Source organism: Camelina sativa, chromosome 11 (genome assembly GCF_030686135.1).
Source record: "Camelina sativa cultivar CO46 ecotype springtype chromosome 11, ASM3068613v1".
Taxonomy (NCBI): domain Eukaryota; kingdom Viridiplantae; phylum Streptophyta; class Magnoliopsida; order Brassicales; family Brassicaceae; genus Camelina; species Camelina sativa.
The window spans coordinates 40,539,111-40,562,647 of record NC_141890.1 but is presented as its reverse complement, the minus strand read 5'-3'; the positions used below and the strand labels follow the sequence as shown (position 1 = coordinate 40,562,647).

The window sequence follows — 23,537 nt, the reverse complement described above, 5'->3', positions numbered from 1 at the left end:
GCTTTCTATCTCTTTGTCTCGGTAAGAAACATTATGCCGTCGTCAAGCACAAACGCGTCTGATTTCACAATGAAGAAAGGAACAAAACGAAAAATCGAAATCAAGAAACGAGAAACCAAACAGCAACGAGCGGTGGCTTGCTCTAAACGTCGTCAAACTGTCTTTTCCAAAGCCGCCGATCTCTGTCATCTCTCCGGAGCCAACATCGCCGTCTTCGTAACCTCTCCCTCAGAGATGTCCGACGTTGTTTACTCCTTCTCCGGCTACTCTCCTGCCCAAGAGATCGCTGATTGTTACCTAAATCGCAAGCCACCTCCTAAGATTGACGTTAAACCCCAATCGAAGCTAGGGTTTTGGTGGGAAGACCCTGATCTATACCATTCTTGTGATGATCTCTCTGAGTTAAACATCCTCGAGGATCGTATAGAGAGAGTGAAGAAGCATATGATGGCGTGCCTTGAGAAGAAAGAAAAATCGCAATCTGTTTCTAACTTGGAACAAAACCCTAGCACTTGTTCTCTCGACGAGGATTGTGATCGATCTACTTCGCATGTTGCTTCTGGTTTTGATCTAAACTCTAGCGCCTCTCATGACCTCGAGTTTTGCAGCGACTAAACCCTAGCTTCTTTCCATGGCGATACTTCCTCGACTCATCACAAGTTGCTTCTACATAGGATCTTATCCTCTGTGAACTTACTCTCTTAAATTCTTTTCTCGTATCCCCTGTTTGTAATATTGAATTTTTTGTAAATCCAAAATTTAACAAAAACCTTTAACCCCTTTATATCTTTTAGTTATTTTACGTATTCTACCATATTTTTGACTCGGATTACTCATCTAATTCTGGATTCAATTACCTACAAGTATTAAATAATTAGATCAACTTGTTGCTCAACTCTTATCTAAAAATTTGCTATCTGAATTGATTGACAAATTTGTTACATCTTCCAAATTTTTTTAGGAGAAAATTGATGCAAAGGATTAGAAGAGAAGAGAAATCTATGGTTGTTGTGGTGGCCAGAGAAGCGAACGCAGCTGTTGGCTTCGCTGTGGTAGGGTGGCGAGAGCAGCCAGCGATAGCAGATGCTGGCGAGAAAAGAGAACGCCTATGTTAGCTTCCCCGTGTTGGCGAGAGATGCAATAGCAGAGTATAGACAAAAAAGACCTATCATTGTTGATGCAGGACATTCTTGTTGGGTTGTTACGTCTGCGTAAATGCGGGAAGAATGTAACTTGTCCAGAACTCATGGGAAAGTGTTCTGTTGTCCGTGAGCTTCATGTATATGGAACGGCTGTACCAGCAGTTCATGGTCAAGAGGCTGATAAGTTGCAACATCAGGTACCTGATATCTAACTTGAATTTGACACTCAATTATGGAGTTATATTCTAATTGCCGGTTTTTCTTGTGTGTCGAATTTGCAGGGTTATGGTACCCTTCTAATGGAAGAAGCAGAGAGGATTGCTAGAAGAGAACACAGATCTAACAAAATCGGTGTAATTTCTGGTGTAGGAACTCGGCATTACTACAGAAAGTTAGGTTATGAATTGAAAGGTCCTTACATGGTTAAGCATCTTCTTTGAAATTCTGTTACTTCAAAACCAAACTTGCGAACCTGTATGTTGAATTAATCACTTATCCTTGTCAGTGGTATCATTTTTGCTTTTAAATTTTTTTATAATCAAGTTGAAAAAAAAGCTGATTTCTAGACGAACTACGGTGATCTTATATGAATCTATAATGCATACACATTGCTACTCTTTGAAGCACTTATGTACTGAACTAAAATCACCACTTTCACTTGGTAAGCCTTGTAATGGACTACAGATTGTTGGATACACGTAATAATCAAAACCATATTCCATTTAAAAGGGTTGGACTAATATAACCAATTCCACTTGGTAAGCGTCTAATAATGGAGACAAAGCAAAAGATGTTCACATCATCTAAAACATCCAAAAGCTGCATATTAACCAAATTCTATGTAGACTGACTTGATCCTTCGTTGCTGTCTAGATCCATGGACTCAGATCCTTCATCTAATGTGTTCCTATTCTTCGGTCGTATATACTTCACCCCTACATTACCACACTTCCTTGAGTTGTGTCCAACCATACCGCATCTGCCACAGCGTACAATCCTTCCCTCTCTGCCAACTTTGTGTTTCTTCTTTGGAGACTCATCCACAACCAGTTTTCTTTTAGTATTCTTCTTACTTCTCTCCTCTTGAAACTCCACCGAAGAATCAGGGTTCGTACTAACAAGGAGAATGCAAAAGAGTATTCGATATATTCTTGCAAGAGAAATGCTACAAAGGCAGCCATATTGTTAGATAAATTTAGTGCTAAAAGTAACTGAGAGAAATACTTACTCCATATTCTCCAACTGATAGTCTTGCAGCCATGAACACTGTTCATCATTCTCCTTTCTAATAATCTCCAACGCTACTCCTTTTGCCTTCCGACACTGGTCACGCGAAGCAGTTAAATTCCAACGTCGCTGGATTTGTTCTTGAATAACTTTTGGTTTCAACTTAGGATTACTCCTGATCTCGTTTAGAAACAGCCTAGCAATTACAGCTTGATTCAACAGCTTGCTATATCCGTTCCTTTCACAACGATGCTCGTCGTGATACGCTTTGATCATCCACTTCCCAACCGGTTCCTCGAAAGAACAATAAATTCTCCAAGGGCAGTCTCCTTCCATCGCACACTTGAGCTCAGACTTTTCTTTTCCCCATCTTGAATACTTCACATTCCATCCTTCATTCAACACATAATCCACCATAGCTTCTTTAAACTCTTCCAAAGTGTCAAACACTTGTTTTAGCTTTAGCTCGCCACTACACCTTTCGTATTGCTCTGTTTCAATATCCGAACTAACAGGTGTATCTCGGTAATCATTCTCCTCATCTTCAACACCAAATCCAGTGACTTTACACTCGATCAGATTCTCTTCATCAAACTCAACAGTTCCATCATCATGAATAAATGTCTTATGAGAAACGTCTTCTTCACTTGATTTAACATTCACACCATCATCAGCATCAGAACTACGTAGTCAAAACAAACATACAAAAACTCTTTAGGCATTTAATCGAACACATAGCATGCATATAAAACAAAATTGAACCCTAAGAAATTGTTCTATACAATCTCCAGCCCTACACTAAACCCTATTCTACACAGTAGCAGAATTCAATTCCCTGTATTCAAGATCGACCCAAAATCAGCGAATTTTTTACCTCATTTTTTTATCTACTCAATTGAATTGTGACGTCGAGATTCACTTTCGCTGAAATCGATCTTCTTCCTAATTTCGTAAATCCGTCACAAAGTTCTGAGTTTTTGTTTGTGTGTTTGTTTCTTCTTAACTTAAAAAGACGTCGTTTAGTTCGTCAGAGTTTAATGGCTTAGTTTTGCGGTTACTCAAAATGAAGTCGTTTTTAATAGCTTACATATGGATATGAGTAGCATTGTCACTAATATAATCTTTCTATGCAGTTTTCCTCAAAATTTTCACAAATGTTACAGAGTTACAGCCTCATTAAGCTAAAGTAGATTCAAAACTGATGTTTCACTGTAAATAACGATAACTGCTGAGGTTGTGAAAACCTCATCTCTTCTTCTTTGCAATGCCGCCTCCCTTTCTAGAGCTACTACTAGCCTCAGGTCCTTCTGCTTCTTCAGCTTTTTGCTCTGCTTCAAGTATTGCCAACTGCAAATTGTCCATTCAACCATTATTATCACACATCACCATAACTCTGGCCAGTTTTTTTTACACGATATAAAGAGAGGAAACAGTGATAAACTCTCACCTCGTCTAGAATTGGTTTGAGTTCCAGATACCGAGATTCCGCGAGATCAAAACCATCCTTCCGCAGCTCCTACAATGCCAATTACATGTCATGACTTATGCCAAGGACAGATCAATGTTGTTACAATATGAGTCATCATTATATGCTTGATGGAAGACTGTACCTTGCCGGTATGTTGGGAATGCTCTCGTAGGCAGCCATTTGCCAGTACATATTTGTACGCTTATAGAAATCCTTCAAAGTTTCTCCAGGCTTCAAAGACAAACAACATGAATATGATCAAATTAGTTGAGCTTCAAACATAATCTCCTTCTCAGAAAACGAAAAGAAAAAAAATGCCAAAGCCAATTTTTACCACTGGGGTACAGCAAGAATCATTACATGACAACGAAAGATAAAATTTAAAACTACTGGGTTGTTAATACTTCTAACTGATAGAAATTACAAAACATAAATGAACTAACTGTGGGTATCACTCTCCCGGTGATACTAGTTTTATCATGTAAAGAGTATAAGAAGTAACTCTAAAAGTGATGATGCCATCTAGAATTACATACTTTGTTCCATTCCCAAGTCCTGGGATCAAGAGACCACAAATCTGCATGAACAATTCCTTTCTCAGAGCTCTTCTCGGATGAGACTTCTTTTGAATAACCACCATATAAGTATGTATATCTGCAGCATGAAAGGATTTCCTATAAATAAATGGTTATGCTTGGACTTGAAGAATATGATATAGATATGTGAATTGTAAACTGACCTCATCTAGATAAAAAAAAAACTGGAAGCCGCTTCTAGCTGTAGGCCACATGGCACCAGGCTTAGGTTTTATTTCTTGCCACTATCAAAGAGACACCAAAAATATTCACTTAAAAGGTGTAGAGAGTTCCAGAGAGCTAAGAGTTGAATGGGATGGAAACGGAAGGTAGGTTTACCTTGTATTGGTCCAGGTCAAACACATAAAGATCATTGTAATACCTGCCAACGACAAGTGGATAGCAGAGATCAACTTATCAAAATGTTATATCAAATGAAAGCTTAGAGAAAACTTATGTTCAATCACATTAATGTCCTAATTCAGTTGGAGCTACTAGAGGAGGTTTACATGGTCTTCTCTATTATTAAGAGATGGCATTAAGATCCTGATATTGTTCTAACGGAATGAGTAAATTACTACCTTACTTCACGTAGAGTGTCATAGAAGCCACCAAAAATTATAATCTTGTGTTTGTATAATACCTGGAAAAATAAAGTAAGATGTAAGAAAAGCAAGATAAGAACTTAATGGGCTGGTTACTAGAAGGGAGGCAAGAATTGATTGACTATGAAATTACAATTCTACTAAGCAGACAACTCAACACAGCAGAACACAAACTGCTATCTATTCATCACAGAATATAAGTTTGGAAATTAAGCAGCACACATGTGACAACTTTTCCAGATTCCCACCCTTGATGTATAAACTACAAGACAAAATGTGAAAAATATCTACAGTCTTAAATATCTAATACTACTCTCAGTGCTTGTTAATTCGACGTACTGGGTACTGCCAAAGTCTGGATATTGCTGTTTCAGCTGAAGGAGAGTAGTGTATTCAAAGTCCGACTATATATACTTATTCCAGCAGTATGTTAGCAACAAACATTGTTTAGTTTTAAGGCACATTGGTCAGGATACATCAAAGACTTACCATACGATGACCAGAACGTGGACTAGGACATCCCTTCAAATTTAACTGTTCCCACTAGTTAATTTTTACATAATTATATATGTCATCATTTCTCACATAAATTTAAATATCACATATTAAAACTAATTAAATAATTACATACTATTTTAAGGCAAAATTTCACTAAAATTTACTTACAAACATACAAATCAATATAAGTAAAATATTCTAAAATGGCTATAAAAACATATCAATTAATATAAAGTTAATAAAAATAAAGAACATATAACTTATTAAACATATAACTTATTAACATAATCATATAAAAACAAAATGTTATCTTTTATGTTAGTATTATTACCATAATAATTTAAATAACAAGCTTTCAATAGTTATTATTTATAGAAATAAGTATATTACACCTGATTTATCTCCAATATTAAAAGAAACTTAATTCCCAATAAATATAGATTTATATATATATTCATAAATAAATATAAAAATGTCAACAAATTAGGGGATATTATGATGTGTGATTATTTATATATATCTAAGTATGTAAACTATTTATTCTCAACATTTAGTATCATTATTCATTAAAAAATGGAAATATTGATAATCGAATAGAAAAATACGTTCTAATTGTATATTCGTGTGCTATTAAAAAGGAATGAGAAAATAATCTTTATCATTATAAATAAACTTAGTACCAAAAAAAAATCATAATATATTTAAAATGAGTGACTATTAGATTATGCAAAATTATTATAGTTACTCGATAAACCATAAATAGAAATTTGATTTTTAAAACACACAAAAATATATATTGCTATAAATTGTAACATTTTATAAATATTTTTTTACCACGTTCACATATTTCACGGGTGAAATGTATTCTTACACGAATACGTTGATTTTGGAATTTTATTAATTTTTTCATAATGGTTTTTTTGGTAATAATCTGTCATTTATAGAAAATATTAACAAACCGACTAACTTAAAAGATTTAAATAGCCAAATCAAAAAACTTAAATCAATAAATTAGATTATCTTCAGAAATTTAGTTTAGAATATGATTGTTACTAACATATAATAAAATTAAATAACTAAACTACCGAGTAATTTAGTATATGTTGTTATGGTTAAATAAGAAATATGTAAAATTGTTATGATTACAAAATAAAACATAAGAAGATATGAATTTGATTTTTAAACCACAAAAGACATGTTGCAATAAATATTAACATTTTATCAATATTTTCTCTACCATAAAACCTCTTACACATTCAAAGATAAAAAACTAAAGTTTTGAATAAATAAATAAAAATCTTTAATTACATATTATGTATTTATGTGTGACACAAACAGATATTGGTTTTAGATAATAATTTTACTTATAATAATTTTCTTTAAATCGATTTACTCTGCACATAGTCAATTGCTACCTAGTACATCGTTGTAAGGGAAACATACAAATATCCATGATTAGCAACTTCGTCACCATTGGACATTCTGCAAACAGCAACCACATCACCACAATAGCGTTTAACCGACTCCACTGACAACTGAGTGATATCCTTAGAACGAAGCATTTTTCTCTAGAAGACCATAGTAGATGTCGTCTCCTTTGTCAAATATGTGCGATTTACAATGACATCAGCCACAAATGGGTGAAAGGAAAGTCCAAACAAAGCAGCCTCGAGACCAACTTCCTTCACGTTTTCGATCCTTGATTCACCAAAGCTGGCGGGAGGGAATGGTTCTTGACGGCAACTAAACTCAGCTTGACCTTTTTCTTCTGGTGGCGGGATACCGAAATATTTCATATATTGTAACATAAAATACGGTTCACATCCATAACAGACATGATCCTTAGGTGCTCTTTTGTCTCTGCCCAGCAGATTAGTTTGGCATACAGTACACAAGTGCCAGGTACTCAACGGTTTATATTCAGTTTCCCATCCAGATTGTATCAACTCTGCGCTCACCAAATCTGTTGATGAGTAGTTCCAGCAGAGTAGATGGTTCTTCTGGTCTTTGATGGGACCAAAATTTCCGCGCCAACTGTGTTCAGTCACAATAGGAGGAGTTTCCTTGGGATGCCAAGCAAGATTATGAACGTATCCGTCTGAACACGCGAAAATAGGACCTCCTATTGGACGAGGGCGACTTTTTACTTGTCGAAGTATCTCTTTGCCAATAAGGACTTCAATATCTGTCTCTTCTATCCGGCTCGGGCCCTCTTGCCTTATATTTTCCCATAGTTGCTTCAGCCGCTCTTCTTTAGGTAGAACACTAGGAGTTGTCTCCATAGGAGTAGCAGCATCAGTCTCCATCTCCATAGGAGTAGTTTTCATAAGTGTAGTTTTCAAAAAACTGATTTTTACACCATTCATAAAAATTTAACGTAAATTTAGTTTTTTAAGAAAGATAAAAAAATCTGTTTGCACTTCTCAAAGAAAATTTTTAAACTCATTGACTGCGGTTGTGTTATTATTCACCAAAACATGTAAGGTCATGAATGGTGACATTACAAGTGCGGATTTCTAAATGTGGTTTTCAAAAAACTGATTTTTACACCATTCACAAAAAATGAACATAATTTGCAATTTTTAAGAGAAACAAAAAAATCTGTTTGCCAATTAATGAAATTAAAGAAGAAATTTAACTCATGGACCGCATTTGTGTTATTATTCACCAATTAGCCAGGGGTTTTGTTTCCAAGCTACTTACGGGAGAAAATAATTTTTTCTGTTTATTTTAATTTTAATAATGAGTTAGTAATCAACATACTTTTTTGAATTGCTAATACTTCTCACATATAATTTAATTTTTAAATGTGTCTTTTTAAAGACAATAATTACTTCATTAATTTTTCATAAGTTATAAAATAATGAGTTTTCGTGAAAAACAGATTAAAAAAAATTGTCAAATTGAATATTTCACTTTATTTTTTAATTCACTAATATTCGTGAAAAACCATTATTTCACTTTATTTGTGGGTTCATCATGCCTGCCTCAAAAAATAGGGTTTTCACATTTTAAACTGGCTAGTTTGGTATGTGGGAACTGTTTTGAAGCTAGGATGTGGGGGATTATTATGATTGGAAGTGATAAGAAAGTGATTGATGTTGTTCTTGCGCTGTCAACGGTTTGGCTTAGTGTAGCATTGAATTCCTAAAGTTATTGCGGTTGTGGATGTTCAGGGAAATGGGTTAAAATACAGTGGCCAAGTGTGAGAATGAGCAGCAAGAACTTGTGCGAAGCAGTTAAATTCCAACGTTGCTGGATTTGTTCTTGAATAACTTTTGGTTTGAACATAGGATTACTCCTGATCTCGTTTGGAAATAGCCTAGCAATTACCGCTTGATTCAACAGCTTGCTATATCATCCACTTTCCAACCGGTTCCTAGAAAAGTCGAAAGAACAATAAATTCTCCATGGGCAGTCAGTCTCCTTTGCAAATACTCAATACGAAGTCGTTTGATCGTAAAAAACTTATTTGTGGCTAAATTAGTCGTTCGTTTGTGTAGTAATTGTAATGATAACAGATATCGCCATAGTACATGTAGGAATTTGCAGTTCTCCTCAAAATTTTAACAAATGTTACACACTTGTGGCCTCATCAAGATGAGTCTATTCAAAACTGATGTTTGACTGTAAAATAACGATAACTGCTGAGGCTGTTAATAACCTCATCTCTTCTTCTTTGCAATGCCGCCTCCCTTTCTAGAGCTACTACTAGCCTCAGGTCCTTCTGCTTCTTCAGCTTTTTGCTCTGCCTCAAGTATTGCCAACTGCAAATTGTACATTCAACCATTATTATCACACATCACCATAACTCTGGCCAGGCTTTACACGATTTAAAGAGAAGAAACAGTGAGAGACTGATGTCATGTGATAAAACTCTCACCTCATCTAGAATTGGTTTCAGTTCCAGATAACGAGATTCCGCGAGATCAAAACCATCCTTCCGCAGCTCCTACAATGCCAATTACATGTGAATCATATAATGTCATGACTTATGACAAGAACAGAACAATGTTGCTACAAGATGGAAGAATATACCTTGCCGGTATGTTGGGTATGATCATAGGCAGCCATTTGCCAGTACATATTTGTGCGCTTATAGAAATCCTTCAAAGTTTCTCCAGGCTTTTCAAAGACAAACAACATGACCAAATTTTGAGCTTCAAAAAGAATCTCCTTCTTAGTAAACAGAAAAAAAAAAAGGAAACGCCGAAGCCAATTTTACCACTGGGGTTCTCTGTGAATCTGAGAGTCCAAGATTAGCTCTAATCTGTTCTATCCGAGCTCGTTTCTCTTTTCTTCGAAGGGACTTTCCTTCTCCTTTTATCATTGCAACAACTTCTCCCACTTTCACTGATCCATCAACATCCATCGCCTAAGATTTAACATAACCAAACAAAGTCAATTATAGCCACAGAGTAGACTCACTCCAGGTTCAAAGAGGGATAAAGTAGCAAAACCATATAGTACCTCTACTTCTTCATCGTCATCTTCATCTTCATCATCAGACTCTTCACTGTTTCCTTCATCTTCACTATCATCTTCATCCTCGTCTTCGTCCCCTTCTTCGTCATCTGAGACTTCCACCCACTCAGTTTCAGTCGCCTGTAGTAAAGACATACCAAAGAAACTTATTGTCTGCACAATATCTTATCAATTGATATCAAAAGACAGAAAAATGAAGATTGGTGTCAAACAAACCGGTATGATACACTTCCACTCGTCAAGTTTGCTAAGATTGAGCGAATACAAATCATCAAGAGTAACTTCTTTATCTTTTATCTCCATCATGCCACCATATATGTATAAGGTATCCTTCCCAACGACCATACAAGAATTGATACGCCCACATGGTTTTACAACCTGCAAGGGAATAAATGCAACGATTTACAAGATGACACCAATGCTCGTAACTGAAGGTACACAATGTTAATGAATTTTGCCAAAACAAACCTCCTCTGAGACTGAAACTTGAGGATCTAGTCTAGCTTTTGCTTTCTGTAGACTCTTACTTTTATCAGACTCAGCATTAGATCTATTTCCATGAACAGTTAGACCTGCTGCCATACGTTCAGATATCCCATCCGAGGAGCCTACTCCATCGCTTTGCTCAATCATGGCCGATGATTCATCTTCTTCTGCTGAATCCATCTCATCATCATTATTAGATGCCACAGGTTTTGCCTCTATATTCTTCTTTGCCTGTAAAAAACAAAGATAAGTATTCTACTTATTTGAAACGTCTTAACCATAAGGCTCCCACGGAATAAAAATCTAGCTAGAGTAGATGCAGTCGTACCTTATCTTTTGATGATTTTTCTTTTCGTAACTCTATTGGGTACCTGAACTCCACAGAAACTGAGAGTCAGTGATACAAAATGAAAAACTAACGAACCTTAAAATATTTTTAAGAACTAAGAATCTCAAAATAGCTAAAATTTTTACAACCTGCAGGGGTAAATTTAAATAGTAAAAAGTACATTTGAGAGAAACTTCATAGTTTTCAGTGCTCATAATAACAACATCAATTGGATTCTTACCACCGACGATTATCTAACTGGAAGCCATAGAGTTCATTTAAGAATAAACTCATCATCACATCACCTGCCAAAAAAATTAAGAGGTCAAGAGTTTAAGTTATAGATTCTGATATAGAAAAATGACACTAGAAAACCATTTCCTGACCTTCCATTTCCATGTCCACGACACCCCCAAACAGCAAAGCACGCTTTTTGTGGACACATACCGAAAATCCAGCACGGGAGCTAGGAGGCATCCCAATTTTCTTCACCTAAGTACAGCAAGAATCATTACATGACAACGAAAGATAAAATTTAAAACTACTGGGATGTTAATACTTCTAACTGATAGAAATTACAACACATAAATGAACTAACTGTGGGTATCACTCTCCCGGTGATACTAGTTTTATCATGTAAAGAGTATAAGAAGTAACTCTAAAAGTGATGCCATCTAGAATTACATACTTTGTTCCATTCCCAAGTCCTGGGATCAAGAGACCACAAATCTGCATGAACAATTCCTTTCTCAGAGCTCTTCTCGGATGAGACTTCTTTTGAATAACCACCATATAAGTATATCTGCAGCATGAAAGGATTTCCTATAAATAAATGGTTATGCTTGGACTTGAAGAATATGATATAGACATGTGAACTGTAAACTGACCTCATCTTGATAAACAAAAAACTGGAAGCCGCTTCTAGCTGTAGGCCACATGGCACCAGGCTTAGGTTTGATTTCTTGCCACTATCAAAGAGACACCAAATATATTCACTAAAAGGTGTAGAAAGTTCCACAGAGCTAAGAATTGAAATGGGATGGAAACTTCTGCAACGGAAGGTAGGTTTACCTTGTATTGGTCCAGGTCAAACACAAAGAGATCATTGTGATACCTGCCAACGAGAAGTGGATAGCAGAGATCAACTTATCAATATGTTACATCAAATAAAAGCTTAGAGAAACCATATGTTCAATCACATTAATCTCCTAATTCAGTTGGAGCTACTAGAAGAGGTTTACATGGTCTATTCTCTCTTATTAAGAAATGACATTAAGATCCTGACATAGTTCTAACGGAATGAGTAAATTACTACCTTACTTCACGTAGAGTGTCATAGAAGCCACCAAAAATTATAATCTTGTGTTTGTATAATACCTGGAAAAATAAAGTAAGATGTAAGAAAAGCAAGATAAGAACTTAATGGGCTGGTTACTAGAAGGGAGGCAAGAATTGATTAACTATGAAATTACAATTCCACTAAGCAGACAACTCAACACAGAAGATAAGTTTGAAAATTAAGCAGAAGATAAGAACGCAAAATGCTATCTATACATCACAGAAGATAAGTTCGAAAATTAAGCAGAAAACAGGAGACAACCTTTCCAGATTCCCACCATTGATGTATAAACTACAAGAACAGTCTCTACAGTCTTAAATATCTAATACTAGCCTCAGTGCTTGTTAATTCGACGTACTGCCAAAGTCTGAAAACTGTTGTTTCAGCTAGAAGGAGAGTAGTTTATTCAAAGTCCGACTCTATATACTTATTCCAGCAGTATGTTAGCAACAAACATTGTTTAGTTTTAAGGCACATTGGTCAGGATGCATCAAAGACTTACCATCCGATGACCAGAACGTGGACTAGGACATCCCTTCAAATTTAACTGTTCCCATTGGTTAGTTTTCACATCCAGCATCCAAAAGTCCTATAAATTAAAACCCAAGGTTAAATGATGAGAAAAAAGAGATAGTAATAGACTGGCAAAACACAGCAATATATTACTCACCTTGTAGTGGTGGAACCGCTCTTGATTTGGAGATGTAAACTCACCACCTAATCAATAAAAAAGGAACTTACGCATATGGACTGAAAGGAATGAAGATGCAAAAAGAATCATTCAATGTCATTCATCTACCAAATATGTAGAGATAATTCTTCCAAGCAACTGCCTGATGAGAGCTACGAGGAGGTGGACTATTGGGGCTAGAAACTAACTTCCACTCCTGCTTATCGACATCATATCGGTAGAGATCACCATACACATACGTCTGCAATCACATGAAAACCAGTTTGTATCATATGGTGGTTACATAACAAAACGCTCTCTTTACAAGGGGAACGAAAACTTGAAAGAAAAAAGATTGTGCAACCAAATTTTGAAAGCTAACCTTCTGGCCATTATAAAATTCACCACCATAGAGTATCAACTCAGTCTCTTTCAAAGGATTTATAGTAAGCTGCATAAATAATCTCATCAATCAGCACAGATTTGGAAAAAGGTTCAAAAGCTTTAGATCAAAAAAGTTTCAATCTTTATAAAAAAATAAACAGAGTAAGAGAGCCTAACCGAGCAGTTTGACCTAGGAGATGGTGCTGGCACATTTTCCTCAACATGGACCTCTTTCTTCTTAGCCTCCTCCTTTTGTATGCTCAACTGGTAAACAACAACATAATACAAAAATGTTACCTTTTTCTTGTTGGTTTGCAATCTATACTAGTAAAAGAAGTATCTTTTAATCAATACATACTCCATAAAACTAAGAACAGAGTAGAACCCAACACACTCATGATTCCTAAGCTTAAACCAATACACAAAACCCAATAAGAATCTGAAGGGAGAGAGAGAGTAAAAAATTACGAGAATGGCGTCGATGTCGTCTTCAGGAGAGAGCTTTTTGCCCTCTCGACGAGCTTTCTTCTCCTCTGCTTTGGCGGTTTTTCTCTCGGTTTTCTCCTTTCCTTTACCAGGCTTCTTCGTCTTCTTTCCCATAATTGTGAGCTTTCGGAATGGATGGAGGAGGAGGCTGAGAGAAACGAAGAAGAAGAGCGATGATTACAAAAAATTTACCAATGGAAGTAGCCCTTTCTTCTCTTCTACACTTCTACTAAAAGGAAGACGAAGACGAGTAACATCCTGGACCAGGCCCATCTCCCTATATTACCGAAAAGGCCCATTCTGTTTCATTTCTAAATTTTGAAAAGAATTGTGGGTTACCTTAGGGAGTGTTATTCAACAAAGGTTTTTAATGGATTTAAAGTATTAGTAGATTTCAGAGTCCTATGGTTTTATAAATGCATTGGACATGGATTTGGATGTCATTAGTGGATTTGAAAAGCATTACTGATTGTTTTGAAAGTCATTACTAATGGACTTTTTTATTTTTCAAGTCAAACCCATCTTTAAATCACAGCAATATGAACGGTCCGAGTATTTATCACAAGGCGGATGCTTTGGTTAGGAGCTTAACAATGACCAAACAGGAGATTAGAGAAAATCCGATAAGCCTTTCAAACCAGCGAGGTGTAGTTAGGGAAGAGGTACATCAGCCGATTAGGAGTTTCAGGATTAAACTTCCGAGCAAATAGATAACACGGACGTTGCTCTCCTTTCCACATAAACGGCTTTACTGTCGTCACTTTCTGTATAGAGAATGTTTATGGATCAGTAACAGAAGAATCATGGTAATAAGAAGAAGGCTCGGGTGTTTTACCTTTCAATCGCTTGTGACATGGTAAGCTAGTTGGATGGACTGCATATCAGATCAAAAACGCAAACTAAGATCGCAGATAAGACAAATTTTTTAGTTGTAATTGAGTTTTTTGTTTTTTAATAAAAATTATACAAGTCAAGTGGGAGTCGTGTCTGTTAAGGGGAGTGGGTGTTAGAGTCGTGTCTGTTAGTTAAGGGTCACAAGAAATAAGAGTCACAGCTCTTAACTTTCGAATCTGTTGGAAGTCTATTTAAACTCATTGTTGTATTGTCGTAACACAGGTCATTGTTTTTCTTTTTCTATCTAATAAAGACAAAAGTTTTTCATCAATAAAAAGTCAGTTTCTGTTACTCTGATTTTGTTCTTTACAAACCGAGTGTCTCACTAAAACAGAACAACAAAGTAAACGCTTGTTCTGTTCTGTAAAAGAGGAAGAAGCTTTTGCTTCTAACAAAATCTAACTGAGCACTGAGAAAGAGAAGAACAAGAGGAACCTTGATTTTCCTGATGAGGTAAGGAGTGATGTCTGTTGCATTGTAATATGGAAAAATGGTTGCGGGCTACACACTCACACTGCTTACGAAATTGCAATGCCCTAAGATTCCGGCCAAGTACGACTGTACGAGGATCACTTACATCTAATGACTTGATGACTGTGCTTTGCAGATTGGTTTACGAGAGGATTGAGCCAAATGCTCTAAGCAACCTTTATAAGATTCCCTTCATAGTGATAAACTAGATATGAAACAAACATATGTAAATACTAAATAACTTCAGTCAACCAAGAAAACAAGAAAAGCAAACCCATTTTCCATGAAAAAATACATAAGCTAATTTAAATTTGTATCCTAAAGAAAAAAAGAATTGCTTCTTATCCGAAGAAAAACGCTCCATGTTAGCTTATATGGCGGAAATAATATAATGATCATAACAACAAAAATCCTAAAGGAACCTTCTCAGATTTCTAAAATCGCCTTTCTAACAAAAAAAATTGAAGGCCGAAGCAAAACCTTTGAAGCAAACTCAAAGGTACTAAACCAAGCTTTTTGAGTTTTTAAAGCTAATTTGTAAGGAATGAAACAGAAGCAGTTAGCAAAACTTCAAACACTTAGCAATTCATCACAACAACAAAACCCATTTCAACATCAACAAAATTGATCTGAATTTTACAAAACCAAGATCAAGTCTTCAAATTGCCTGGAAAAAAAAAAAGGACAACTAAAGCGTTCTAGTAAAGACAAGAAGAGTGTATTCCATCATTCAATTATATTAGTGGGCACAAGACATCAGTTTATATTAATGGGCACAAGACATCAGTTTATATTAATGGGCACAAGACATCAATAATGATTAACTTAAATTGTATTCAAAAACAATAGACACTTGAAAAGAGAGAGAAAAAAACAAACAACGAAACCAAATCCACACAAGGCAAAAGTAACTTGGGATATTTATTTGATGATTAGATATCTTCCCAATGGATCTGATAAGGTTCCATCTAGATTCTATCAGGATCTTGTCGATAGTCAATCAAGACAAGACACCTTCCTCGAGAAAACAGTACTCCTCAGTGGTGGTGGACTAGCTACTAGGATCCTGGTCAGGGATGAGAGCACCTGGTTCAGTATAATGGCGTGGGCGGGATACATGATGCTCCTCAGCTACTTCTCCAATGGAAAAGCCATACCCACCATGGGCAGTCAAGCATCCAGTACGGTCATTGAAGGCTCTTCTAACTATAACCTTACGTACAACATGCTCACCAATCTCACCAACACGAGCCAACGCAAAGCCCTTAAACGTGATGTAGACATAGACATTTGCAGCTGAGGCTTGGAGTGGCTCATCAAGTGTTTCCATTACAACTTTGATAATCTGCAACTGGGACAGCTCGCTCTCTTCAATCCTCCTGTCGTTTGCACAAAGGGCAAGTTCCAAATATAGGCGAATCCAATCATTCGACTGCAACTCTGATTCCTTGAACTACAAAAAATAATAAAACATAGATCAGACGAAAAAATAATAAAACATAGATCAGACGCTACTTAAGGTAATTGCAAAAGTGAAAAATACTAGTGTGTACGTACCTCGTAAAATCGTTGAGTATCACTGAAATCTGACGGCCAACAAGGCAATTGGACTTTATCATCCACCATTCCAGAACTACGAAGGAGGTCAGTCGGGGTACCTTGAGGCTTAGCAATAAAGCACGACAAATTCAAACTGCAACGGGCAGTACTAGATCCTTCAGCAACTCCAACCTGAAGTGTAACGAGTGAAGCAGGATCAATGTTTGCTGGATCGCAAGCAGCCAAAGTAATGTAGTAACTGGCCTGACAATTCATTGTCTTGTTGAACTTCTTTAGGTGGTGAAGCTGCAAGTTTGTCCCATGGGACATGTTGTAACGATCAATCCCCAATCTAGCATAACGCTTAACCAAGACAGGATGAGGATAATTAAGATCACAATAGAAAGGCATCAATCCAGTTGTACCTTGTGATACTGAGATTTTCTCCAAATCGAAAAACCCAGCTTCTCTCACTTGATCCCGATAGTCCATCTGCCCCCGACACCAAGAGTCCATCTGCCCACGGACAGACTCGGCAGTCGGAGATTCTAAAGGAAACGGAGACGTCATCTTCTCCGATCGACGATTTGCGAATGCTTTTCGTTTTCTTTTTGTTTTTCTTCTCTCAGACTTAGGTTGACGTCGATGCTTTTCTCTTCTCTCGATTCGTTAGCGTTAGGTCGAAGGTTTGGTTTTATGATGATCATACATAAAAAACTTAGGTTTATCGTTTGTGATGCTTTTGGGCCTTTGGCCCAATGTCTATTTTATCGGTTACTCAAAATAAAATCAATTTATATATATAAGGACTTGTTAAATTTTGAGTTTAAATTTAGAACCATTATCATTATATTTAGTTTTTGATTCAACATATAATTATATAAAAAACTTTTTTAAATTTATTTTAAATATGTACTTTTAAGGATTTGTCAATATAAAAAACAATTTAATATTTTATTTTCTATTTAGCTTTTACTATAAGGATAAAAAAATATAACTAAACCTAGCAATGTAACTTAAATTAAGGGGAATATATAAAAAGGAAATTTTTGTGATATAATTATCAAATCAATTTTTTTTAACTCTCTCTTACCTCCAACAACATCCTAATACATTTATTTTAGAATACTTATCATTATATTTAGTTTGTGATTCAACATATAATTATATAATTAGTTTGTGTTGCATCCCTCCTTTAACAAAAAAAAACATATAACTATATAAAATCATAATTTTTTACAAATTAATTCAAATATGTACTTTAAGGATTTTCTATATAAAAAATAATTTGATATTTTATTTTCTTTCTAGCTTTTACTACAAGAATGATAAATAAATATATATAATTAATAAGGCTAATTTGAGTTATTTGCAAAACTGACCATAATCTGTTTTTAAAAAACTTTAAACATATTGAGGTAGTGCGTTATAGAGAGAGAGAGTCGCCGCCGTTCGCTCCGCCTCTCCGGTTGCCTTTCCGGCGCCGAAAAGGGCTCCGTCCGTTAGTTTTTTTTTGTAGTTTCTTTCCTGTCTTCTCCCGCTCCTTGCTATCCTTTCGCCGTCGGTTGGGTGTATCTCGAAGGTGGTGGTTCCGGCGATATCTCGGCGCTTGAAGCGAAGCTCCGCCGGGTGGTGGTTGCTGGTGAGGACAGCGTCAAATCTATGGCCAGATTCGGTGGATCTGGGTTGGTGACTTCGCTTGCCGTTTTTGTCTCCAGCGGTTTGTTGGCTCCGGTGAGTAATGAGGGATGAAGCTTCTGTTTGACGAGCTTCAGCGGTCGGGTTTGGGGTTCTTCTTCAGATTTTAACCCTCATTCCAACCACGACGGTGTATTGCAGCAAGGCGCGATGTCGTTTGGTTTCAGTCCGACCAAGGTGTGGTGTGTGCCTCGAAACATGGCGGACGTGTTGTAGCTCTTAGAATTTGCACTGTGAGGTGATGATATGCTAATCTGTGCTTCAATTTTTAATCTTTAGATGATTAGCATTCTGGTTATTATATGGCTAGTTAGGAGAAGCATCTATTTCGCCGGTTCTACTTCACGACTCTTGATTGGGTTCAGTCGGATATATTGTCCGTTTTAGGTTTAGGACCGGAACAATGAAAACTGAAGAGAGCAAGCTCTTCTGATGATGCGCCTTTGGGTGTTGAAGCTATTGGGATAAGTTCTACATGTCGATCAAGAGGTTCTCATAGCTGGGATTGATCTTTTTTCAGTATTAGTTTTAGCCTCCTCTGTGTTAGTATTTTTTTTCGTGTCATTAAGTTAATTAGGTGGTTTAAGATATTATTTCACTCCGAATCGTGGTGTGTTATCTATCTCGCTGTAGTTAAAAAATGCAATGGTTCTCGATTAGATAGTGTTGGATCCGCCTAGTGTTTCAGGGTTGTACTTGATCAACCACTGCATTTGTTTTGGTCCAAATTTTTAGAGGTGAATGTAATGTGCATTTGATTTGGTTTTTATCATTTTGGTTAATGAAAAATTGATGTTGAGCAAAAAAAAACCTTAAACATATCTTTCAAATGTGCGTGACCACGACGTGTCATGAGACGTTGTGTTCAAATGTCCAAAACTGACCAATAATCTATACCGCAAGAGAATCTGTAGTGTATTTTTCACTATCACTAATTTTATCTCCCGGTCTTAACGCCGATTTAGCGTGTGGTAAAGGCTTAAAATAAAGTAAAATTAATTATGCATTGTCTAAAGTATTCTTTCATTACTTAAAATGTTATTTAATTATGTATATTCAAAAGGAACATAGGCTGATGGGTAATATAAATAAGTAATAACGAATAGGTCGTCGTCCTTTCTTCTACGTTTGGATTGTTCATTAAACTTTTAAAATTTAAACATGGTCCTTAGTAATTTTCTTAAGAGTTTCTTAGTAATAAAAACTGATTTATTTTAACGAAATCAGCTAATTTTAATTTGCTGTTATTAAACCAAGTAATGTCAGGAAACCGATGGTAATGGTTATTAGGTGAAGTGATCTGGAGCAGTCAATTTGTTCAATACAGTATTTGGTTACATAAATGACCATTGGAACTTGATAGAAAATTTAGTCCCAAACCAGACAAAGTCAGAAAGATATAGATGAAAGATTTATTCCCAAACTTAAAATACATCATAGCTGCCAATCACTCATATGAGCTTGTTACTAGCAATAAACGGGTGAGCTCACTTCATTTTTGTTTAAGTTTAAGATTTCTTTCGGTTTCTGTTCTTCACTTATTGATTGATTTGTGTTTCACTTTGTGTCCTTGAGTGAAGTTTGCGTACAAGACTTTAAATCACAACCGCAACATGTGAGTATCTCTCTTTCTTGTCTTATTTTTTTCAAGTTTATGATCTCCCATTAGACTCAAATATTTTAACAGTTTCTTCTTCGCTTAACAATTTGTTAAAAATTATATCAATTAAACTATTCCTAAGAAACTTTGTTAAGGATCCAGCATTGCTAGCTCTAACATAATTTACACAATCATAACGTCTTGGATGGGGAGGGGCCAATTAAGGAGACTAGGAGAGTCGGGGGTTTGGTTTTTTTGATATACAACAAGTATTATAAGATCTTTTCATCAAACCCCCTCCCCATTAAACACTAGATTGTTTTTTTTCTTTTTCTTTTGGGTTTGTTTGTTTTCTCTCGATTTTTTCTTCTTCAAGCGAAATCTAAAGATTCTCTGAGTCTACACCGATAATTGTTTTTTACAGCCACCAAAATTTTATTATACATATGTAACTGAAAATTCAAAATAATAAGAAGACAAAGAACGATGAAAAAAATATATAACAAGAAATAAAATTGAATACAATATAAAATATATCTAACAAACTATATAATCACACTTTTATCATGAGTTTTAAACCTATGCAAGAACATAAACAAAACAAAGAAAATATTTAGAATTTGAGATATGGTGGATGATGATATGAGAATGGTTATAAAGGGATTTCAAGGGATGGAAGTTACATTTCTAAAATAAATTAACTAGAAGAGTTACAATTACAATTTATAGTGTGTTTGAATGAACATGAATGGAGAAAAAGTAGTCAATTCATAATTTATGTAATTTCAGTTACTATGAATTTATGTAATTTCAGTTACAATTTAGTAGTAAAGTGTAAATTTAAAGTATAGATTAATGTATATTATTATATTTTTTAAATATATTATTTTTAGAAATTAAATGTTAAATTGACCAATAAAGAGAAAACCTTACCTTTACATATATGATAATTAAGTAATTCACTAATTACATTCTAGTCTTTATATTCCTCAATAAATTCGGCTTAGAATTTATAAGTTTGATTCTGGTTTTTTTTCCCTTTCATCCAAAAATCTCAAATTCTCTCGTCTTCAGATTTTTCTATTTATTTGGGTGATGATTGATGAAAACCTTTTTTTGGGTGAACCAGGAATGATTGATAGCTAAACCGTACAATAGCTAAATATGTATGACGCAGCAAAATACAGTCCAGAAAAACTATTTCTTTGGGAACTTTTCCTCAAACCCCCCATTCAACCCTAGATTGTTTTTTCTTCTTTTGGGTTTGTTTGTTTTCTCTCAAATTTTCCCTTTTTCAAGCGAAATCTGAAGATACTCTGATTCTGTATCCTCGGGGTGTTATCGTTGTCGTGGTTTATTTACACCCAGAAATGGAGAATAGAGGGAAGAGAAAGCAGGCCAAAAAAGTGATTCTTCTTTTTCGTTGTCGGCGTGTGAGAATGATGAGACAGTGGTGGTGGTCGTAGAGACCATGACAAATGATACTTAGATTAAGCCTTGTGAAGGGGAAACATCGACTAAGCTGAAATCTTAGAAGGGAAAGAACAAAGAAGATGTGAAAGAGAACAAGTCTGAGAAAGAAGATGACGTACAAGGTGGTGCATCTTCTTTGCAACCAGAACTTCGTCATGTAAGCCTTTGTCATCCACAAAGCAGGAAACAGAGCAGATAAATCGGCTATTGGAGTACCTTATATGGTAAGCTATTTCACACTCATCTTCTGGTTTGTTTTCCTAATTTGTTCATCTTAAGTAAACTCTCTCAAATCCTACTTATTGAGAGGAATTTGAAGCCGAATTTATTGAGGAGTATAAGGACTTGTAATGTAATTAGTGGATTACTAATGTATATTAGGGGATGACTAGTAATTTAATTAGTAGATTACTAACTTTTCCCTAACCCCCCCCATTAAACCCTAGATTGTTTTTTTTTTTCTTTTGGGTTTGTTTATTTTTTTTTCAAATTCTCTCTTCTTCAAACGCAATATAAAGATTCTTTGACTCTGTATCTTTCGACTATGTCTTTTCCTTAGTTTATTTACACCCATAAATGGAGAATACAAGGAAGAGAAAAAGGGAAGAGAAAGCAGACTGGAAACATGATTCTTCTTCTTTGTTGTCGACGAGTGAGAACATTGAGAAGGACAAATCTGAGAAAGAAGATGAGGTACAAGGTGTTTTTTTGGTGAACCAGGAATTATTGATAGCTAAACCGTACAGTAACAAAGTATGTACGACGCAACACACTACAGTATGCAAAACTTTTTCTTTAGTGAACTTTTCCCTAAACCCCCCCCCATTAAACCCTAGACTGTTTGTTTTTCTTTTGGGTTTGTTTGTTTTCTCTCAAATTTTCTCTTCTTCAAGTGCAATATGAAGATTCTTTGACTCTGTGGACTATTATCTTTTTCTTGGTACCCAGAAATGGAGAATAGAGGGAAGAGAAAAAGGGAAAAGAAAGTAGACTGGAAAAGTGATTCTTCTTCTTCGTCGTCGGCGAGTGAGAACGTCGACACAGTGGTGGTAGTCATAGAGACCACAATGCAGGATACTCAGATTCAGACTAGTGCAGGAGAAGCGGCGACTAAGGTGAAATGTCAGGAGGAAAAGAACGAAGAAGTGGTGAAAAAGGACAAGTTTGAGAAAGAAGAAGAGGTACAAGGTGGTGCATCTTCTTCGCAACCTTAACTTCGTCATGGTAAGCATTTGTCATCCACAAAGCAGGAAAAGCAGAAAAATTGGCTACGAGAGCACCTTATCTGGTAAGCTATTTCCATGGGCGTTACATGGGCGTTAGATGTAAAATTCTATCTGAAAGGGAATGGGCTTCTCAAAACCTTCGATCCGTCAGAAACGGGGTTAGAAGAGAAAAAAGCAAGAACCATGATGTTCTTGCGTCACCATCTCCATGATGGTTTAAAAAATGAATACATCACGAGAGAAAATCCTGCAGATCTCTGGATCGCTCTCAAAAGTGTAAGTGAGTACAATTCCGCTTTGTTCAGAATTACTTCAAGGATGGCTCTCTACGGAGAAGAAGTTTCCGATTATGATATGATCGAGAAAACATTTCAAACTTTCCATCCTTCAAATGTACTCCTGCAGCAACAATATCGAGAAAGAGGGTATACTCGATATTCTTAATTAATGCAAGTTCTTCATGTTGCTGAACAAAATAATGAGCTCGTGATGATAAATCATCAAATTAGAAGTGAATGTTGCTACATCCAGTTATAATAATTGGCAAGGACAAGGATGAGAAAGTGGTTGTGATCGAGGCTGTGGTCATGGTCGTGGAGAAAGTCGTGGAAGAGGAAAAGGAAGGGGTCTCTCTCCTAATGACTTCAACGCAAGAAAAACCAACAAAAATTTTCAAATCAATAATGTTGGTCGCGTTTTAAAGAAACAAGGTGAAAGTACTTGTTATAGATGCAGCATGAAAGGACATTGGTATCAGACCTGTCGTATTCCAAAACATTTGGCAGATCTGTACCAAGCATCCCAAAAGGCAAAAGAAAGGGATGTTGAGACTAACCTCATCTATGATGAAGTTGGACCTTCTTTCCATGGTCTAAACAATGAACCCCATCTCGATATAGCAGATTTTCTCGTTTATCATGAAAACAGAAAATCATGTGAATAA

General features: G+C 35.8%; 6 protein-coding genes and 2 long non-coding RNA genes across 10 annotated transcripts; 3 read left to right on the top strand and 5 right to left on the bottom strand.

Moving 5' to 3' along the window:
- Nucleotides 1-6: 6 nt before the first annotated feature.
- LOC104728762 (agamous-like MADS-box protein AGL97) lies at nucleotides 7-721 on the top strand. The gene has a single exon (XM_087471295.1). It carries the CDS (start codon nucleotides 34-36, stop codon nucleotides 613-615), a length of 582 nt encoding a protein of 193 aa, XP_087327421.1. The 5' UTR covers nucleotides 7-33; the 3' UTR covers nucleotides 616-721.
- Nucleotides 722-1,189: 468 nt separating this feature from the next.
- LOC147935219 (elongator complex protein 3-like) lies at nucleotides 1,190-1,669 on the top strand. The gene is made up of 2 exons (XM_087474369.1): nucleotides 1,190-1,339; nucleotides 1,424-1,669. Exons 1-2 carry the CDS (start codon nucleotides 1,247-1,249, stop codon nucleotides 1,580-1,582), a joined length of 252 nt encoding a protein of 83 aa, XP_087330495.1. The 5' UTR covers nucleotides 1,190-1,246; the 3' UTR covers nucleotides 1,583-1,669.
- A 175-nt stretch (nucleotides 1,670-1,844) lies between these two features.
- On the bottom strand, nucleotides 1,845-3,458 carry LOC104725543 (uncharacterized). Its single transcript, XM_087473667.1, has 3 exons — nucleotides 3,244-3,458; nucleotides 2,371-3,051; nucleotides 1,845-2,256 (listed from the first exon to the last, which is right to left on the bottom strand). Exons 1-3 carry the CDS (start codon nucleotides 3,246-3,248, stop codon nucleotides 1,980-1,982), a joined length of 963 nt encoding a protein of 320 aa, XP_087329793.1. The 5' UTR covers nucleotides 3,249-3,458; the 3' UTR covers nucleotides 1,845-1,979.
- Nucleotides 3,459-3,483: 25 nt separating this feature from the next.
- Nucleotides 3,484-4,085, bottom strand: LOC147935218 (uncharacterized). Its single transcript, XR_015571709.1, has 3 exons — nucleotides 3,980-4,085; nucleotides 3,817-3,885; nucleotides 3,484-3,716 (listed from the first exon to the last, which is right to left on the bottom strand). It is a non-coding gene; the product is annotated as an uncharacterized LOC147935218 (long non-coding RNA).
- Nucleotides 4,086-4,751: 666 nt separating this feature from the next.
- Nucleotides 4,752-5,575, bottom strand: LOC104725542 (uncharacterized). Its single transcript, XR_757927.3, has 3 exons — nucleotides 5,507-5,575; nucleotides 4,994-5,055; nucleotides 4,752-4,794 (listed from the first exon to the last, which is right to left on the bottom strand). It is a non-coding gene; the product is annotated as an uncharacterized LOC104725542 (long non-coding RNA).
- A 3,392-nt stretch (nucleotides 5,576-8,967) lies between these two features.
- On the bottom strand, nucleotides 8,968-14,602 carry LOC104725541 (uncharacterized). The gene is made up of 21 exons (XM_010444210.3): nucleotides 14,529-14,602; nucleotides 13,676-14,457; nucleotides 13,385-13,471; nucleotides 13,206-13,274; nucleotides 12,953-13,085; nucleotides 12,824-12,870; nucleotides 12,656-12,742; nucleotides 12,130-12,191; nucleotides 11,886-11,928; nucleotides 11,702-11,782; nucleotides 11,503-11,616; nucleotides 11,201-11,306; nucleotides 11,056-11,119; nucleotides 10,815-10,857; nucleotides 10,469-10,717; nucleotides 10,217-10,378; nucleotides 9,986-10,120; nucleotides 9,741-9,890; nucleotides 9,554-9,640; nucleotides 9,399-9,467; nucleotides 8,968-9,282 (listed from the first exon to the last, which is right to left on the bottom strand). The coding sequence occupies exons 2-21, from the start codon at nucleotides 13,805-13,807 to the stop codon at nucleotides 9,181-9,183; spliced, it is 2,022 nt and encodes a 673-aa protein (XP_010442512.2). The 5' UTR covers nucleotides 13,808-14,457; nucleotides 14,529-14,602; the 3' UTR covers nucleotides 8,968-9,180.
- A 1,199-nt stretch (nucleotides 14,603-15,801) lies between these two features.
- Nucleotides 15,802-17,279, bottom strand: LOC104725540 (UPF0725 protein At3g19520-like). 3 transcript variants are annotated; one of them, XM_087476002.1, is made up of 3 exons: nucleotides 17,023-17,266; nucleotides 16,616-16,903; nucleotides 15,802-16,511 (listed from the first exon to the last, which is right to left on the bottom strand). In XM_087476002.1, the coding sequence occupies exons 2-3, from the start codon at nucleotides 16,871-16,873 to the stop codon at nucleotides 16,110-16,112; spliced, it is 660 nt and encodes a 219-aa protein (XP_087332128.1). In that variant the 5' UTR covers nucleotides 16,874-16,903; nucleotides 17,023-17,266; the 3' UTR covers nucleotides 15,802-16,109. The 3 variants fall into 3 exon arrangements, with proteins under 3 accessions (XP_087332128.1, XP_087332127.1, XP_019088006.1); XM_087476001.1 differs by having other exon boundaries at nucleotides 16,616-17,279; XM_019232461.2 differs by having other exon boundaries at nucleotides 15,802-16,271; nucleotides 16,616-17,271.
- Nucleotides 17,280-22,669: 5,390 nt separating this feature from the next.
- On the top strand, nucleotides 22,670-23,537 carry LOC147935217 (uncharacterized). Its single transcript, XM_087472906.1, has 3 exons — nucleotides 22,670-22,987; nucleotides 23,143-23,220; nucleotides 23,298-23,537. The coding sequence occupies exons 1-3, from the start codon at nucleotides 22,670-22,672 to the stop codon at nucleotides 23,535-23,537; spliced, it is 636 nt and encodes a 211-aa protein (XP_087329032.1).

Bases quoted from the DNA above. Each gene is read 5' to 3' on its own strand.
- LOC104728762 (XM_087471295.1), top strand. From the start codon at position 34: ATGCCGTCGTCAAGCACAAACGCGTCTGATTTCACAATGAAGAAAGGA.
- LOC147935219 (XM_087474369.1), top strand. From the start codon at position 1,247: ATGGGAAAGTGTTCTGTTGTCCGTGAGCTTCATGTATATGGAACGGCT. The intron at 1,340-1,423 runs GTACCTGATATC...TCGAATTTGCAG, and splicing joins CTGATAAGTTGCAACATCAG to GGTTATGGTACCCTTCTAAT.
- LOC104725543 (XM_087473667.1), bottom strand. The intron at 2,257-2,370 runs GTAAGTATTTCT...TCTCCTTGTTAG, and splicing joins TATCAGTTGGAGAATATGGA to TACGAACCCTGATTCTTCGG.
- LOC104725541 (XM_010444210.3), bottom strand. From the start codon at position 13,807: ATGGGAAAGAAGACGAAGAAGCCTGGTAAAGGAAAGGAGAAAACCGAG. The intron at 11,120-11,200 runs GTCAGGAAATGG...TTTTTTTGGCAG, and splicing joins CGTGGACATGGAAATGGAAG to GTGATGTGATGATGAGTTTA. The intron at 10,121-10,216 runs GTTTGTTTGACA...TCTTTACTACAG, and splicing joins AGTGGAAGTGTATCATACCG to GCGACTGAAACTGAGTGGGT.
- LOC104725540 (XM_087476001.1), bottom strand. From the start codon at position 17,167: ATGACGTCTCCGTTTCCTTTAGAATCTCCGACTGCCGAGTCTGTCCGT. The intron at 16,512-16,615 runs GTACGTACACAC...TATTTTTTGTAG, and splicing joins ATACTCAACGATTTTACGAG to TTCAAGGAATCAGAGTTGCA.
- LOC147935217 (XM_087472906.1), top strand. From the start codon at position 22,670: ATGGGCGTTACATGGGCGTTAGATGTAAAATTCTATCTGAAAGGGAAT. The intron at 22,988-23,142 runs GTACTCCTGCAG...ATAATTGGCAAG, and splicing joins AAACTTTCCATCCTTCAAAT to GACAAGGATGAGAAAGTGGT. The intron at 23,221-23,297 runs GTCTCTCTCCTA...CGCGTTTTAAAG, and splicing joins TGGAAGAGGAAAAGGAAGGG to AAACAAGGTGAAAGTACTTG.